Below are 16,029 nucleotides of genomic sequence, written 5' to 3' on the forward strand. Positions count from 1 at the left end.
ATCTTGGAGCGTACATCACCGGTCAACTACATTATCGAACCAGTGACACCTTCTTCGGACCATTGCCCCCGTGGCCGCGACGTCGTTCACGTCAGCCGCTTGAAGCCGTATTATAGCCCCCTCGTAGTCTCCTCTCCTTGAGTCGCCAGGATGGCTCCCTCTTTCCGCCGGGGCACTTGGAATGAAGAAGATGAACCAGCCCCGAAGCCAACGACGACGAAGCGCTCGCGCCGCCGGTTCTGATGCACCGAAAGGCACAAACACAGTACTTTTGCTTGCCACCTTCTTAGCTTCGCGAAATCGTTAACCGTGAAGCATAAGTACGGCATCCACGCACAAAATAAAGCAACATTTTGCTTTACTCACTCGGATATAGCCTGAGAGGAACAGGAGCTGTGAGGCTGTCTTCGCTGTTTGCTGCCAGTCTTGTATTTCCTGATAACTGCTGTATTATTTGTTTTGCTTAGTTGTGGTACCCCCGCAGGCTTTCCGGACCATAGGGGAGACTGCGCATGCGAAGAAATCTGGGCCTTGAAGGGTGCATGTAATAATTGCACCCGTGTAGTGTAGTTTCTCTATTTTGGTCTCAGTATTATGCTGATCACTTTTTATAATGTATGGAATAATAATTACGAGACTTCTTTCGTCTTTCAAGTCCTTCCTTTTTTTTCGATTTTTTGTGACCATTAATTCTACAAAAGCTTTCTAAATGAATTGTCTAAGATATGATCGCATTAACACTGTTTCAGTGAAGTGTGGGACCTGTAGAAGTTAACATCTTCATTGTGTAATATATCCAAGTCCAGTTGATCTTACTGCATTTTGTTATTGCTGGATGGTAATAGACAAGTGACAGTGGGATAAGCAGCTGTTTGAACAGACACAATAGGACACCTCACTGCTTTGCGGTCTCGTGTGACCGTTTCCGTTTCGGTGGCGAACCGATTGCAACGTTACAGCCTGTTTGACATAAGCTTGTGAATATTAAATCCGAAGCTAAGAGACAGAAAACGGCTTGAGTTGATTATTTTCAGCAAATTTATATGCGTGGTATTCAAGGCACTGCACTTTGTTCTGGGCAAAAAAAATAAATAGGTACCAACTCAAACAGAAGCAGACCCTAGAGAATTTTAGACCTCTGTTCTAACAACCACTCATGTTTTTTCACTGAAATTCATAGTAACAACAATGTTTGTGTTTCTGTAGCAGGCTTACAGCTTTTGTGTTGTTTTGGGCCTGAGCTGGGCCCACCGACTTGTTGGGACAGGCCGGCCCTGGTAGCCGAGAGCTTCCTCGGGCTCGGGCCAGTTCGGTGCATTAGAGAAACCGGGCTGGGCTCCAGCTGGTAGCGGTAGAAGGTATCAGGCCCAGGCTGGGCCCGGGGCTATAACTATGGCCCGTGCAGTGCTCTACTCCCAACATTCACCATTCTTCTCACTGTACTCTTGTACGCATCTGGTGCAAGCACAGAGAAAGTGGTGGTGCGACTGTTTTGCATGTGTCGTCAACAGTTCATGGAGTGTATTTTGGCTGCTGTGTATAAACAATGGAATGGTCTGTGGGGATGCATGTTCTGATTCATCATGTGGTCCAGCAGTGCATATTCATCAATAGTCGGGTCAACTCTTAATTAAGTAGTATTTCCTTGCTGCAGCCTGCCATGAAAGCGAAATGCATGTGCACATTGTGGCGCAGCTGAAAGAAATCTTTGCCACTAGCTTGCTTATAAGCTGTCATCCTGTCTGATTGCTTGTATGTGAATATAGTTCTCACAGCTGCCATGCCTGGTGCGTCAGCAAAACCATGAGTTTCTCCCACGCTTGCTGTATGTCGGTGCCTCTTTGAAGATTTAGATTCTGGATGCCAACCCTGCTGATAAAGCATAAGACAACAAGTAGTTTTGCCTTAACTACACAACACGCCATTTGCTCAAATGCACGTGCATATTATTGGCATAGTTGGCATGGCACATTTGGAGGCATATAGTAATATTATTTAGATTGTTGGCAACTTTGGGGTGAACTGTTTTCTCTTCTTTGTTAATTCATCTGTAGAATACTTAGGAAGTAACTGTTGCAGCAGCACATCGGATATGATGCTCAATCAGTTCTGCTTTATCGTGCAGGCCTTGGCGCTCTTTCTTCAAGTTCAGCCTTCCCTTGGTTGCGCTGAAGAAGGATTTACTGCTGCTCTTCCGTATCAACCAGACATCAAGTCATTCGCACGAGCCAGCCGTTGCCCCGTCATCGAGATCGTCCAGCCTTTCTTCGTTCCAACTTCTGCCACCCCATCGGTGACGTCAAGTCACGTGGACATACCTGCGGCTATAAGAAGTTGTCCCCCGGCCATCTCAACCAGTGGGCTAGGCAGCAGCACATCGGACATGATGCTCAATCAGTTCTGCTTTATCGTGCAGGTTAGTGATTATTCTCGAATGAAGTGTTTTCGCAGTGATGACCGTTTTCTATTGCTGCTGCCATGCCCACTTGGCTTACAAAGTGTTGTCTCTGCTGTTTCTTTCAAAATAAGCCTTTTGATCTGTGGTGACATTGAGTCGAATCTGGGGCCTACAGACCAGGAAATATTGCAACAACTTGTCTTGGGGCAAAATAACATAACTGCATCAATCAACAATGTACTGACTAGACAAGAAAAACTTGAAAAAAATGTAGCTAGCTTACATGAACGAATAAGTGGCATAGAAACTCAAATGGCTTCTCTTGGTACATTGAAGACAGAGGTAAATGGCCTGAAATCAACTATAGCTGAACTAGAACAAAATGTTTCCAGCCTCTTGAATAAGGTTGATGAGTTAGAAAACCGGAGTCGAAGGAATAATCTGATAATTTATGGCGTTAAAGAAGAGAGCACTGAAACATTTGATGATCTTATCAAGAAGATAAAAGAGAGTGTGTTTCTTGAAAAGCTTGATTTAACCATTAGTGGAATTGAACGCTGTCATAGGCTGGGAAAGAAGAAAGATGGTGATCGTCCAGTAATTGTGAGATTTTTAGACTACCGTGAAAAAGTATCGATAATGAAAGCCTGTCCCAAACTCAAGGGCTCTGAAATATCGATTTCAGAGGATTTTTCTCTTGGCGTTCGTCAGATAAGGCAAAAACTATGGGAAAGCTCTGCAGAGGAAAGGTCGAACGGTGCGAAGGTCAAGTTATTCTTCGATAAATTAAGTGTGAACGGGACTTTATTTGCCTGGGACAAAACTGAAAACAAGCGTTACAGGATTACCAAGCACACCTGACAGAACAAAACTAAAAAAGGTTGTTTTCGAGTTTTAAATACTAACTGTCGCAGTGTTGTTAATAAAGTCGTTGAGTTGGAAGGTCTTTTACTTACGCATGACCCTGATGTAGTAGTGCTAACTGAGACGTGGTTAAGTGAAGATATATATGACAGTGAATTTGTTCCAAATAACTACCAGGTCTTTAGAAAAGATCGTGACAGAAGAGGTGGGGGAGTTGCGATACTATACAAAGCATCTCTACAACTTATAAGATTACCTGATGTCACCGGAGTCGAGGGCATATTCTGCAAAGTTTATGCTGATAACATCAAGTATTTACTAGGCGCCATTTACAGGCCCCCTAACTCTCCTGTCTCTGTCTTGCACCATTTAAAAGAATATATCCAGTGTCATGTAAAACCGGGAGACAGAATAATTATGACTGGTGATTTCAATTTCCCGAATATTGATTGGTGCACTTTTTCTTCACAGTCCTGTAATTTGATGGAAAACGAAATGCTGGACCTTGCCTTAAACTTTGATCTGCTGCAAGTTGTAAATGAGCCTACAAGAATACAGCACGGTTCGATGTCCATCCTAGATCTCTTCTTTTTAAGTGGCGACATTACGGAAAACATCTCTTGTGATGTTGCTACTGGTATATCAGATCATAAGGCAGTTTTATTGTCACTAAATGATGTTTCTTTAAAGCATGAAGATGCTCTTCATTCCTTTCCAAATTTTTCACGAGCAGATAATGAGTCCATCATTGACATTCTTGACCTTCGTTATGACGATTTGCAAACGAATCCTTGCAGTATTAATGACTTGTGGCTCATCTTCAAGAACATGGTTCATGAATGTATCCGGTGTTTCGTGCCGAAGATATCTAAGCAGTCTTGTAGCCGCAACCCTTGGATCAGCAGAGAGACGCTGCACTTGCAACGTCGACTAAAACGTCTTAAAAAGCGAGCGAGATCAGCCACCCCTTCCATAGTCCGTGTTATTGAAAAGGTGTCACAACAATTAAAAGATCAGACTTTACTTGACAAAGAAAGATATTTTGGTGTCCAACTCCCATCATTTATTAAAAAATCTCCTGAAAAATTCTGGAGGGCGATTACCCCGAGTTCCCGCAGTGCCGACATGTTTGTAATAGATGGAAAATGTATTCGCGATGATAATGCAGCCTGTGTAGCCTTTAATAACCACTTTAAAACTGTTTTTACTGCAGACAATGGTCATCTCCCATCTTTCAGTCTGTCTTTACCCCCTATACCTGATGTTACCATATCTGAAAATGGAGTGTTCAATTTACTTCTAAATCTTGATGTTAAGAAATCGTTTGGCCCAGACGACATCCCAAATGCCTTTCTGAAGCAGTACGCGCAATGGTGCTCCAAGTATTTATGTGTCATTTTTAGAAGGTCTATAGAGGAAGGCGCCCTACCCGATGACTGGCGAGTTGCCAGAGTTAAACCTTTACATAAAACTGGTGACAAAACACAGGTGCAAAACTATCGCCCTATTTCACTTACTTCCACAGTGTGTAAGATACTTGAGCACATTATTCATAAACATTTATCTACCTTTCTTGAAGAACATAACGTAATATCGAAAGCTCAACATGGTTTCAGGAAAGGATATTCGACATGTACACAGCTAATACAAACAATTCATGATTTTGCAGAAGCCATAAACGAAGGAAAACAAACTGACGTAATATTTTTAGATTTCCGCAAGGCCTTTGATACGGCTTCTCATAACAAGCTAATATATAAATTGAGTTCTGTAATAAAAAACGATAAACTAATAACCTGGATTAAGGCCTACCTGACAAACAGGCGCCAGTTTGTTACACTAAATGGTGCCCTCTCACATTGCATTCCAGTTGAATCGGGAGTTCCTCAAGGATCTGTGCTTGGACCGCTTTTGTTTATTATTTATATTAATGATATTGTCCAAGATCTCTCTGTTAATGTTAAGTTATATGCCGATGATTGTGTCCTCTACGAACAAATTAACTCAAGTGAAGATCAAATCAGGCTAAATAATGACTTTCGGAAGGTAATGCGCTGGTGTGATAGGTGGCAAATGGTGATAAATTTTGATAAAACAGTATATATGAGAATAACGCTTAAAAGGAATCCTCTTCTCTACCAGTATGGTACTTCCGATAGTGCACTCTCAGAGGTAACATGCTACAAATATCTCGGCCTATGGATTTCCAATAATCTTTCCTGGAACAAACATATTGATACCATCTCGGCAAATGCTCTGCGCAAAATATTCTTCTTGAGGCGTGCACTACGGTTCGCTACTCCTGAAACACTTTTCCTTGCGTATAACACTATTGTGCGGCCAATCTTAGAATATGCCGTAATGATCTGGGACCCATATACCAAGATTAACATTAACAAATTAGAAAGGATTCAAAAGAAAGCAGTAAGATTTATTTATAATTCCTATGGTCGCACTTCTATCACTAATCTTATTAAAAAGAGTGGCTTACCATCTATTACTGATAGAAACCGTATCTGTCGTTTGAAATTCTTTTTCCAGTTAATTCATGCGCAATACAACATTGACATCTCGAAAATTGTTAGTTACTCTAGTGGTTATGCAACACGCCTGAGACATTCTCTTTCCGTAAAACCTTTATCCACAAGAACGAACTGCTACAAATATTCCTATTTTCCTAGAACTATTACCGAATGGAACAACCTTGCTGGTCATATAGTCGAAGAGAATAATTTGTCCCATTTTGAGGCGCTGCTGCAACAAGTGACGAAATTTTGAATGTTCGGTTGATGATTAATTTGTTGAGATTTACTTAATTATATGCTTGGCTCTATGACTGCAGTATATATATTCTGAGGTTGTGAAACGATACAGTACAGTGTGATGTACTAATTTCGTTGCTGTGATGCCTTGTCTGCTGTATTTCCTTTTTTTTTTTGTCCTTTGGTGTTACACAAATTAGGTACCCACCTGCGATGGTCTTGTTGTTCAAGACCGCAGTATTTATAAATAAAATAAATAAATAAATAAATAATATGACACTTTTAGTGATGCTGACAAAATCAGTAATGCTGATTACTGCACTGAAAGGACATTGCAGTATTTATGCTTTCAATACATCCTTTGTTCAATTTTCAACTACTACACTTCCCAGCATATGGTTTCAGTTTCCCTGACATGGATAAAAGCTATGAAAAGAAGCACTCCTGCCTGTTCATGAAGACAATCAGTGCAATGAATTCTAATTTCTTCACCTGCAGGAGTATTAGCCCTGAAAATAATTATAGGTGTGTTAGCACCAAATTTTTCTTAAGAGACAGTCTGGCATCTGGTTAAGCAACTGATGAAATCTAATAAATGAGAGGTGGTTGCTGCATTTTACAAAGCTTGGTGCTGGGCAAATTGTTTCCATTCTGAAGGAAACATGTTAAAACTTTACACTGACAGCATCAGCACTCATCTTGTTCATTTTCTTTCTTGCTCGTGTCTTACTAAAGTATTGGTGCTAACATTTTTTCCGCAGATGGCACTGGTGCTGTGGTGTAGTCTGGTGCAACACAATTCTGATTGCCTCTGTGGTGAGACCTGCATTTATCTCATGATTGGAATCACATTACTTGAGTTGCTGCTTTGTTCTAGTCTGCAGGTATACATGGAGGACAGTGTTGCTTCTCATGCAACTGCATACAAACCACTTCACTTTTGCTTCTTTGTGCAAAGTTTATGGTCAAACAAAGTGATACTGTCATGTGAAAAAATGGAAGCAAACTTGCTTGCTGCATGAGCACAATGCAAGAAACCGGTTTCTTCATTTGCATCATATATAATATACATGCAACAGACACTGTGCAGCCACATAGCTAGCTTAAGAAAAATTGCTTTTGAAGGTGCATTTTTAGTTTTCTTGGCAGTAATCTAGTGCTATGGCAAGACAACCAAAAATGTGGTCATGTTCCTTGATAGATCTGTCTTGCTGATAAACCCATGTTCATGTGCCATTAGCTGAGCATTGAACATCTGAACCCAAGAAAGAGATAGCAAATAATGGAAAGGCAGGGAGGTTAACAAGGCAACGTCCTGTGAAATTGACATTTTAAAGAAGCATACCTAGACACCTAGCTTTTGGATGCATGTTTTCTTGTTTGTCATGATGTGTAAGGCATTATTATAAGTGGATTACCATGTGATATTCTCCTATGACCGTTAAATAATTTATAAGTGAATTTGTTTCTCATGCTGTTTCGGTTTCGCTTTCAACAGCTGACTGATGACTGTATCTTCAAAGTGTGCTTATAGGCCATGAGAGGAATGAAAAACTGCAATATAATCACTTCTTCTACATGTATTGTCATTGCGGCTGATGAGGAAGGCTGGCTTCAGTACTGTAGTGAATTAAAATGATGAATCAGCGATTATATCGACATTTTTCCATGCCTCACGTGACATAGAACCAGACTGACGTATGGCCATTATTTGAAACCAAAAGAGCATGACAGAAAAATTCTACTGTAATTTATTTTAGTGGTCGTATGCGAATACCACATGGAAATTCATGCATAGTAGTGTCTTCCACATCATTGCAGAGCATGAAAATGCCACCGAAATTAGGTGTCTATAGTCCTTTAAGTTCTTGTATTGTCAAAGATCTTGTGATGGACATCAGGGTCTCCTTGCTAGTACATGGGCATCGCAAAGAGATGAGTCTAGATGGCTGTGACAGGAAAGAGCAAACGCATTTAATGACTGATGAAGATCAGCACTGCTGGAGGAGAAGTGCAGCACCATGCAAACTTGTAGTGATGATGGTGACGGAGACTTCTGGTGTTGGCAACATGAATTTCCTCCATCCTAATCCCACCAGATAGGTTGCGCTAAGGGATTTCCATAGGATATAAGTGTTGTGTGGGACGTTTCACAGTGGTTCTGCAGGGAAGTCAGAGCAAGCACGATCTATCTTTTTCGTCTTGACCACGATGTAGAACCTGTATTCGCGCTGATGTCTGAATACCTCAGGCATTTGTTATTAACTAGCATGACACAACCCCATTTTATGAGATCGAGGTGTTCCGAGTCGTTCACAGAAATATTTCTCAACTTAATCAAGTATTCTCTTACCCAGTGGGACCAACAGGCTTGTAATTGGTTGGTTCTCTCTGAGTCGCCAAAAGTTCCTCAGTTGGTCTGATGGGGAGCAGGGAGTGTTTGACATGCTAAACAAAGGGAATGATGTGAGCCGTTGTCCAGCCAGAAAACTCGGTAAGAAGAGGGCAAGGTCCATCAACACTGCTGAAAACAAAAGTGAGGGGATGAGAGTTGAACATTGCCTCCAATTCTTCAAGAATGATAATGAGGTCATTCTCGCTGACCACTTGTCTAACCAGCACCCTTTACTGACAGCACAAGTCTTTCATAAAACCCTACCCACCACGGGGAATTTGAGCAAATAAACTTCCATTGTATATTCTAAATCATGAAGAAGGAGAGAATGTCAGGATCTTGAACCATGCTCCATATTCAGTTGCATGAAAGATTTCATGGAAGTTCGTGCATTGTCAGTGTAGACTAACACAGTCCCCATCTGGGCACAAATCTATAAAAGCCATGATGGAAATTGACAGCCGTCATGTCATCAACTGGTTTGAAATGTACAGCCATTGTAACAGTACAGTCAAAAACGGGGAGGTATACTTTCTTCTGATCTTCTTTTCGGAAAAGAAGATATTCTGCAAATTAAGGTCAATGCCAATGATGAGGAAATAGGTTGCAGTCTTGTAACGTCTACAAGTAGCAGTGTTTCCTGGTCAAATGGTGTAGACTGTGTCTTGCAACAAATAAAACATCCATATTTCAGTTTCTTTGCTGGCTGCCATCCTCAAGGAATCCAATATCTTTCATGGACCTTCATAGGGGTGTCACAAGCACCAGCATGAAAAACCTTCGCGTGAGCTTGCCAGATAAGTGTACTCAACGACGAATCCTTCAGAAGCAGAATAGGACAACTGGCTGCATACATTTCGCTTATGCTCGGTGCTCTTCCTAGGACTTGTAATAAGCCCTTGTTGTTGAAACTCGGTCTGAGTTGTCATATCAAGCATCCTGGAGGGAAAGCTCTCTGTTCGAACAGGCAGTTAACTTCCACTGCAAAGTGGCGCTTTTGCTTGACGCCATTCAAATGCCTTTCAGCATCGACTTCTTCAGATGAACGTTTCCCTGTCTTTTTGGGCCCGTTTTTTAAGTTGTGCAGGTATCTAAAAATCTATGCTGTTATTCACGGTAGCCTCATTAAAGAGCTGAAGCTCTTAATGTCGAGTAGAGGCTCATCCTGGATCTTGATTTCGAATGTATGTATTACAGCAGCCAATTCTTGATTGTGCATGTCACACTGTACAGCTTCTTTTAAAATTAGGCCCGGCCAACCTGCCTTATCGGTTATCCATTGTGGATCTAGATTGCAACAGCTTGTCTACGGAGATGCCTCTTGTAAGTAGATCATCTGGGTTCTCCTTGCCAGGGCAGAATCGCCAGAGTGAAAGATCGGTCAGAGTGCATGTCTCTTGAACTCTGTGGCACACAGATGTCTTCCACATATGTGGATTTTTTCGAATCCAGCTGAGAACTATTTGCGAGTCCATTCAAAAAGGTCACATTGCTGAATCCAAGGTCACAGTTATGAGAAACATAGCTGTACATTAACATAGCCATCAAAGCTGACATCAACTCTAGCCTTGTTAGAGTTACTGTTTTGAAAGGTGCAACCCTTGCCTTCGAGAGCAGCAAAACTGTGTCAACTCTTCTGCAAGATCCATGTGTGCATAAATACGTTGCCACACCATAGGTACTCTGACTAGTATCTGCGGAAAGATGAAGCTCAGCTTGGCAGATAGGGCCTGTATGCTATTGCAGCTCCTAGATTCTTTGGAATGCTGAAATCCTCAAGTGTATCTATATCTTCACTCCATTTAAGCCAGGTGTCAGCCAAATGGGCTGGCAAAGGGCCATCCTTTTGATCATTCGCTTCCAATAGGTCTTGAAGAAGAATCTTTGCCTGCACCAAAAAAGGTGCAACGAAACCTAGTGTGTCATAAAGCCCTACGACAGCTTTGAGTACGAACTGCTTCGTGACTTGATGGTATTCGAGGAGATGAATCTTCAGGGCTTAAATGAAAAGTAGTCTGTCCACACATTCCAAGACAGCCCTAAAACCTCGGACATTCATTGGGTAGGGCAGGGGTCTCTCATCTGAAGCAGAATTCCTGAACTTGGTGCTTATAGCAGGGTTATTGCTAGTCCATTAACGAATGTTCATGTATGCATGCTGAAAAATTCCATTATTTCTGGTGCATTCTGCAGGTGCTGACACATGGTTTCTGCTTCTGCAGTAAATGGATTTTTAGAATGTATGGCATGTGAGCATGGCTCTTCTGTCTGTGACGGCTCGTTGGTTTCTACATAAGGACTGTGTATGGGCGACTTATGTAGTGGTTCCAGTCGTTTAAGGTATGATGGCCTCGCTGACCCATACACTATCGATCCATAATGCAGGGTAGAGTGTACTACAGAGCGGTAGATAGATAGATAAAGAGGAGGAGGGAAAGACAGGGATGTTAACCAGAAAGGGGTTCCGGCTGGCTACCCTGCACTGGGGAAGAGGGATTAGGGGGCTAAAAGGAGGAAGAGAGAAGGGGAAAAAGTCATAACACACACACACATGCACAACGTTGTCACAATTTGTCACTCAATCCAGTCGCTCTCAAGTAGGCAAAGAGTGCCTTGTATGCCTTGAGGGCAGTCGACTGCTGTGGCCACAGACCGAGGATCTTTTGCTCTGTTAATGGGCGAGGATCGAGGTGGTCCAGGGCACAACACAGTGTACAGAGCGGTAAATTTGTATGAGACATGTCCTGTCAGCACCCCAAATGTTTTCGTGACATTCCTTTGAGTATATTAAGAGATTGGGAGGCTTTCTTCTTGTGCATTTATATGAGGCACGAAAGTGAGTTTTCTGGAAAAGGTTGTGCCTAGAAACTTGTGCTCATTTTTTACAGGTAGCTATGTTTTGTTCAGGTGTATGAATGGGTCAGCCTGTAGGCCTCGTTTGAGCGAGAAAAGAATATCCATAGTTGTGTGTGTGGAAAACTGGAAACCATTCCTATCTGTGCATGTCACTAATTTATTTAGTGTCAACTGTATTTGTCTCTCGCATGTTACTAGGTTTGAGGACGTGCAGGCTATTTGAAGATTGTGAACATAGACTGAATACATAATGGACTTGGGGATTACTTTGGCTGTGGAATTCATTTTTATAACGAAGAGCGTTGTGCTTAAAATGCACCCCTGGGGAACTCCATTTTCTTGGACGAAGTTTCTTAAGAGGGATGAGCCTAGACGTATGTGAAAAGAACGGTTGGACAGGAAATTATTTAGGCAGTTTATCATCCTGTGACCAATGCAAAGGTCTGCTCAGTCGCGAAGAATACCAACCCTCCAGTTTGTGTTGTATGTCTTCTCGGTGTCGAAGAAGAGGGCAAGACAGTGCTGTTTGTGTATAAAAGCTTCTTTGACAGTATTTTTGAGGCAAACTAAATGGTCTGTTATTGAGCGTGCGTTTTTAAAACCGCATTGATGGATGTCAAAAAGTTTGTGGGATTCAAGGACAAATGTTAGTCTTATATTCAGGACACTTTCAAATGGTTTGGCGAGACAGCTTTTAAAGGGCCGCGTCCCCCCTTAAGCGCTGAGGATGCCGAACAGTGTTGGTCAGGCAGCAGTGTAGTGAAGACAGTCCCGCTTTGGCCTGTGTGCGGTTACTGTGCCATATGCGCTAAACTTGGGCTTTCAACAATTGGCATGCGGCTTTAGCTAATTTGAGCTACTAGTTCTTCTAAGCCAATGCTTTGGTCAGCATCGAGGGCAACAATGAGTCACTCAAGAGTGTTCACAGAAGGGCTTTAGCTTTGTCTTTACATGACTGAAATGTAGCAGACCATGTTTGAGGTTTGATGCTGTGCTCATTGCGCTGGCCCTCTCCCAACTTTACTTGTTTAGATGCTTCTACCATGCCGAGATCGACAACAGGCACTGTGCCCTTGGAGAGAGCAGGAGGATTGGCTTGGCATCTTTTCTTAATTTTGGTGCTTGGCAGACTACGAAAATAAACCGACTATCTGATCTCAAATTTTAACAGCGCTGAACTGGGGACGTCAGTGCCACATATATTTGGTGTAGAACTAAAGAACTCCTTCATGGCATTACAGCTTACCATCTAGCAATGGCAGTACGCATGTCGATTTAATGTTCGCTGCTTGTGTAGTGATGTTAGGCCTGACACATGGTGGTGATGCTAACAATTGCCAAAATGTTCACTCTCATCTGCTGCTAATGGACGAGGTTTACTCCATGAATGCTGCCACTCCTTCAGGTCGATGCACAAGTTGTTTTTCGCTGTCATTGTTTGGAGGCAGAGTTTTTTTCTCTAGTGCAAGAGCACTATTCCAATGGGTAAACCCCAAGCAACATTTCTTTTGTCCTGTGTTTATAAACTTGGCCTCACTGCTATGGAGAGGTTATGTCTCGCACTCGTTAGGTTTCGGCCACGTGGATTAGTACAGTCAGTCCTGGATGCAAATCTGAGTTGAAGGGGGCTGGAGGTTTGTTAGAATTAATGCGGGCCTATTTAAGTGTAGCGGAGCATAAATTTTGGTCTTTTATGTCCGGATAAACGAGGAAGGCATGCAGCATTAACCATTAGCTGTAGCTTTCTCATGCCGCATGCGAGCTAGACTGTCCCACTTTTTGTGCAGAACCCAGCCAGAACAGAGGTGCCAGGCCGAATTATGGGATGTCTTCTCGGCTGACTGCTTAATTTCTGGAGCAGTCCTCTGCCTTTCCTGAAGTGCAAGGCAGTGGCCGCGGCATGGTGCCAGGTGGCTCCGCGGTGGGACCCACACGCAGTGCCGCCTGCCTATATTCGACTCGGGAAGCCGGGCGACGGCAAGTCTGCCAAGGGTGAGTCTTTCCTTTGTGTGCACGCTAGCCGTGGAATGTGAATGCACCAGAGGGGGGTGCAAGCGCAGTGTGTCATGTAAAAGGCAAGTGGTGACTGTAGGTGGTGTGATGTTACTGTGAACTACTGCTTGAGTGAGCTCCATGAAACATGAGAAAAAATTCTACTCAACTCCTCTGAATATATGAATGTGCACTGAGCTGATGCACAAATTTAGATACACCGTGCATATATCATTGAGGATGCAAGCAAGCGTAACGTAGAACAAGCAACAAATTTTTTGTTTGTCATTAGCTTTGCCTTGCAACTGTTTCTAGCATAGGAGCTGAAAGAAAATGTGCACACAGCAGCAAGGCTGACATGCAGCTGCAATCAGAATATGATTTGCAACGCAATGCTGGCGTCAAAATGGCAAAAGTGAACAAAGCTGACTTGAAGTTAATGTATGCTGTGCCTGTGCTGTCTAATCTTGCCTGCCACTGTTGCCGGCTGATATCGGCATCTCGGCCTTTTAGCGAGTGGGCCGGGTTACATGTATGGCACTGTGCTTGTGCACTAAAACTACTCCTAAAGTACTTTGTAGCCACTGAGTAGGATAAATTTTCATATGCAAGAAATTACTGGACAAGTACCTCGCAGCAAAGGCGCATAATTTTGTCTCACTATGTTGATGCTTTGCATAGCTGCTGTGATTGAGGGGTCGAATCGCAGCTAGGTCGGCTTAATTTCAATATAACTGAAATTAAAAACGTTCCTGGGCTGGGTGACGTCGGCACTCATTGGAAGAATTCCCACTGGTAGAAACTAGTCCCGAGCCATCCACTAAGCGTCAGTCGTAGCCAACTGGTGCCTTTGGGGCGCTACGTATTAAAATTTGGAGAAGCTGTGTTCCGAAGAGTCTGAAGCCAAAAGCATATAATTGCTTAGGCAGCTTCTTAGACGGTCATTGGATATAGTCTAGCATGTGCCGTGTATACCCGCGTAATGATCCCACTGTCATAATGAACCCGCCCTCCACTTCCATCGGCCAGAATTTATTTTTTTTTTCCAGCCTTTAGCTTTTGTTGCGGGGTCCACTTTGCACTCCATCGGCAGTGCGAACCTTGGCAGCGCGGCACTATTCCCCCCCCCCCCATGCCGCATGCCCTCATTCTGCCCACTTGTATGTTTGCACATGTGCGGTTGGTCAGTAAATTTATTACACGAGCACAGTTTTCTGAAAGTTTAAACGTAGTAGTTGGGAAATCGTGTTTTCTGGAAACGTATTAACCTGGAAAAATATGGCGTAATGCTATGGGACATTTTTAATGTCCGCGATTTTGAGCGTATTAACAGTGAGATCGTATGAACTGGGAACATATCAACGATTCATTGTGTTCATTGACATTGGCGTTGACAACGTTCTAGATGCGGATGGTTTTGAGGAAAGGAAGGGCGCATAACTGGCTCCCTGGATAGCCCTGGCTCCCTGGACGGAGTCTGCGTTTACGTGACGTTTCACGTCGCTCCGTCCTGTGATGCCATATGAGTGTGCAGTTTGAATCGGAGGGCAGGAAAAGCTTCTTTGAAATAAATGCATCTTTCGCTCCCAGACGAGCGGCAAACAGGCCATGAAATGCTGAACTATCAATGATTTTGCTAACCAAAAAAAAAATATATGATAGAGTTCTTTCACTGTCCCTTTAATAGGATGTATTTGCTCTCAGTTGTCAAGAAGTGGTTATTCCATTTGCTTATGGCTACTCTGTATGAATGCTTGCACTTTTGGAGCTCAGTGGCAGCACGGGATATTGGTGATTGGGTCCAAAAATCTGCCTGCTTTTTGCTCTGATGCTTTGCCATGCAACTGTTTAATGGCTTCTTGCAGTTTTTGCTACATTCGTGAAACAAGATGCTTTTGGAGGGCATTGAAAGAAGGCTGTGTTGGCAGAGGCACAAGGCCTGTAGGGACTTTTTTTTTTTACTTTAACAGCCCACTCACCCGGCTCATTGGAGCTCTTTCAGTTAGGAAGTTGTGAAATGATACAGTTGAACTACGCTGTTTTTCATGGGGCCACGAGGAAAATTATATCAGCCAGGCAATGTAGCCAAACAATGTGTGTGGAAAAGATTGCGAGTGTTGTATGCCGCTAAGTGTGAAGCGCTGGAGGATGCCGAGCAGTGTTGGTCAGGCACCAGTGTAGTGAAGACAGTCCCGCTTCAGCCAGTGTGCGGTCACTGTGCCACATGCGCTAAACATGGGCTTTCAAAAATTAACATGCAGATTTTGCTAATTTGAGCTACTAGTTCTTCTAAGCCAATGCTTTGGTCAGCATCGAGGGCAACAATGAGTCACTCAAGAGTGTTCACAGAAGGGCTTTAGCTTTGTCTTTACATGACTGAAATGTAGCAGACCATGTTTGAGGTTTGATGCTGTGCTCATTGCGCTGGCCCTCTCCCAACTTTACTCGTTTAGATGCTTCTACCATGCCGAGATCGACAACAGGCACTGTGCCCTTGGAGAGAGCAGGAGGATTGGCTTGGCATCTTTTCATAATTTTGGTGCTTGGCAGACTACGAAAATAAACCGACTATCTGATCTCAAATTTTAACAGCGCTGAACTGGGGACGTCAGTGCCACATATATTTGGTGTAGAACTAAAGAACTCCTTCATGGCATTACAGCTTACCATCTAGCAATGGCAGTACGCATGTCGATTTAATGTTCGCTGCTTGTTTAGTGACGTTAGGCCTGACACATGGTGGTGATGCTAACAATTGCCAA

General features: G+C 43.0%; 1 protein-coding gene across 5 annotated transcripts in view; it reads left to right on the forward strand.

The window, feature by feature from the left end:
* Positions 1-16,029, forward strand: part of LOC144113446 (uncharacterized) — a 303,663-nt gene that overhangs the window by 26,540 nt on the left and 261,094 nt on the right. For 3 of the 5 annotated variants that reach the window (XR_013310798.1, XM_077646530.1, XM_077646531.1), the window contains exons 5-7: positions 2,126-2,416; positions 6,786-6,840; positions 13,063-13,267. Coding sequence is in view for 4 of the 5 variants with exons in the window: in XM_077646530.1 (XP_077502656.1) it covers positions 13,176-13,267 (92 nt within the window). In the remaining variant the exon portion in view is untranslated. Of the gene's footprint in view, positions 1-2,125; positions 2,417-6,785; positions 6,841-13,062; positions 13,268-16,029 lie in introns of those variants that run through there. The other 2 variants (XM_077646529.1, XM_077646528.1) reach the window with 1 other exon arrangement.

Source organism: Amblyomma americanum, chromosome 1 (assembly GCF_052857255.1).
Source record: "Amblyomma americanum isolate KBUSLIRL-KWMA chromosome 1, ASM5285725v1, whole genome shotgun sequence".
NCBI lineage: Eukaryota > Metazoa > Arthropoda > Arachnida > Ixodida > Ixodidae > Amblyomma > Amblyomma americanum.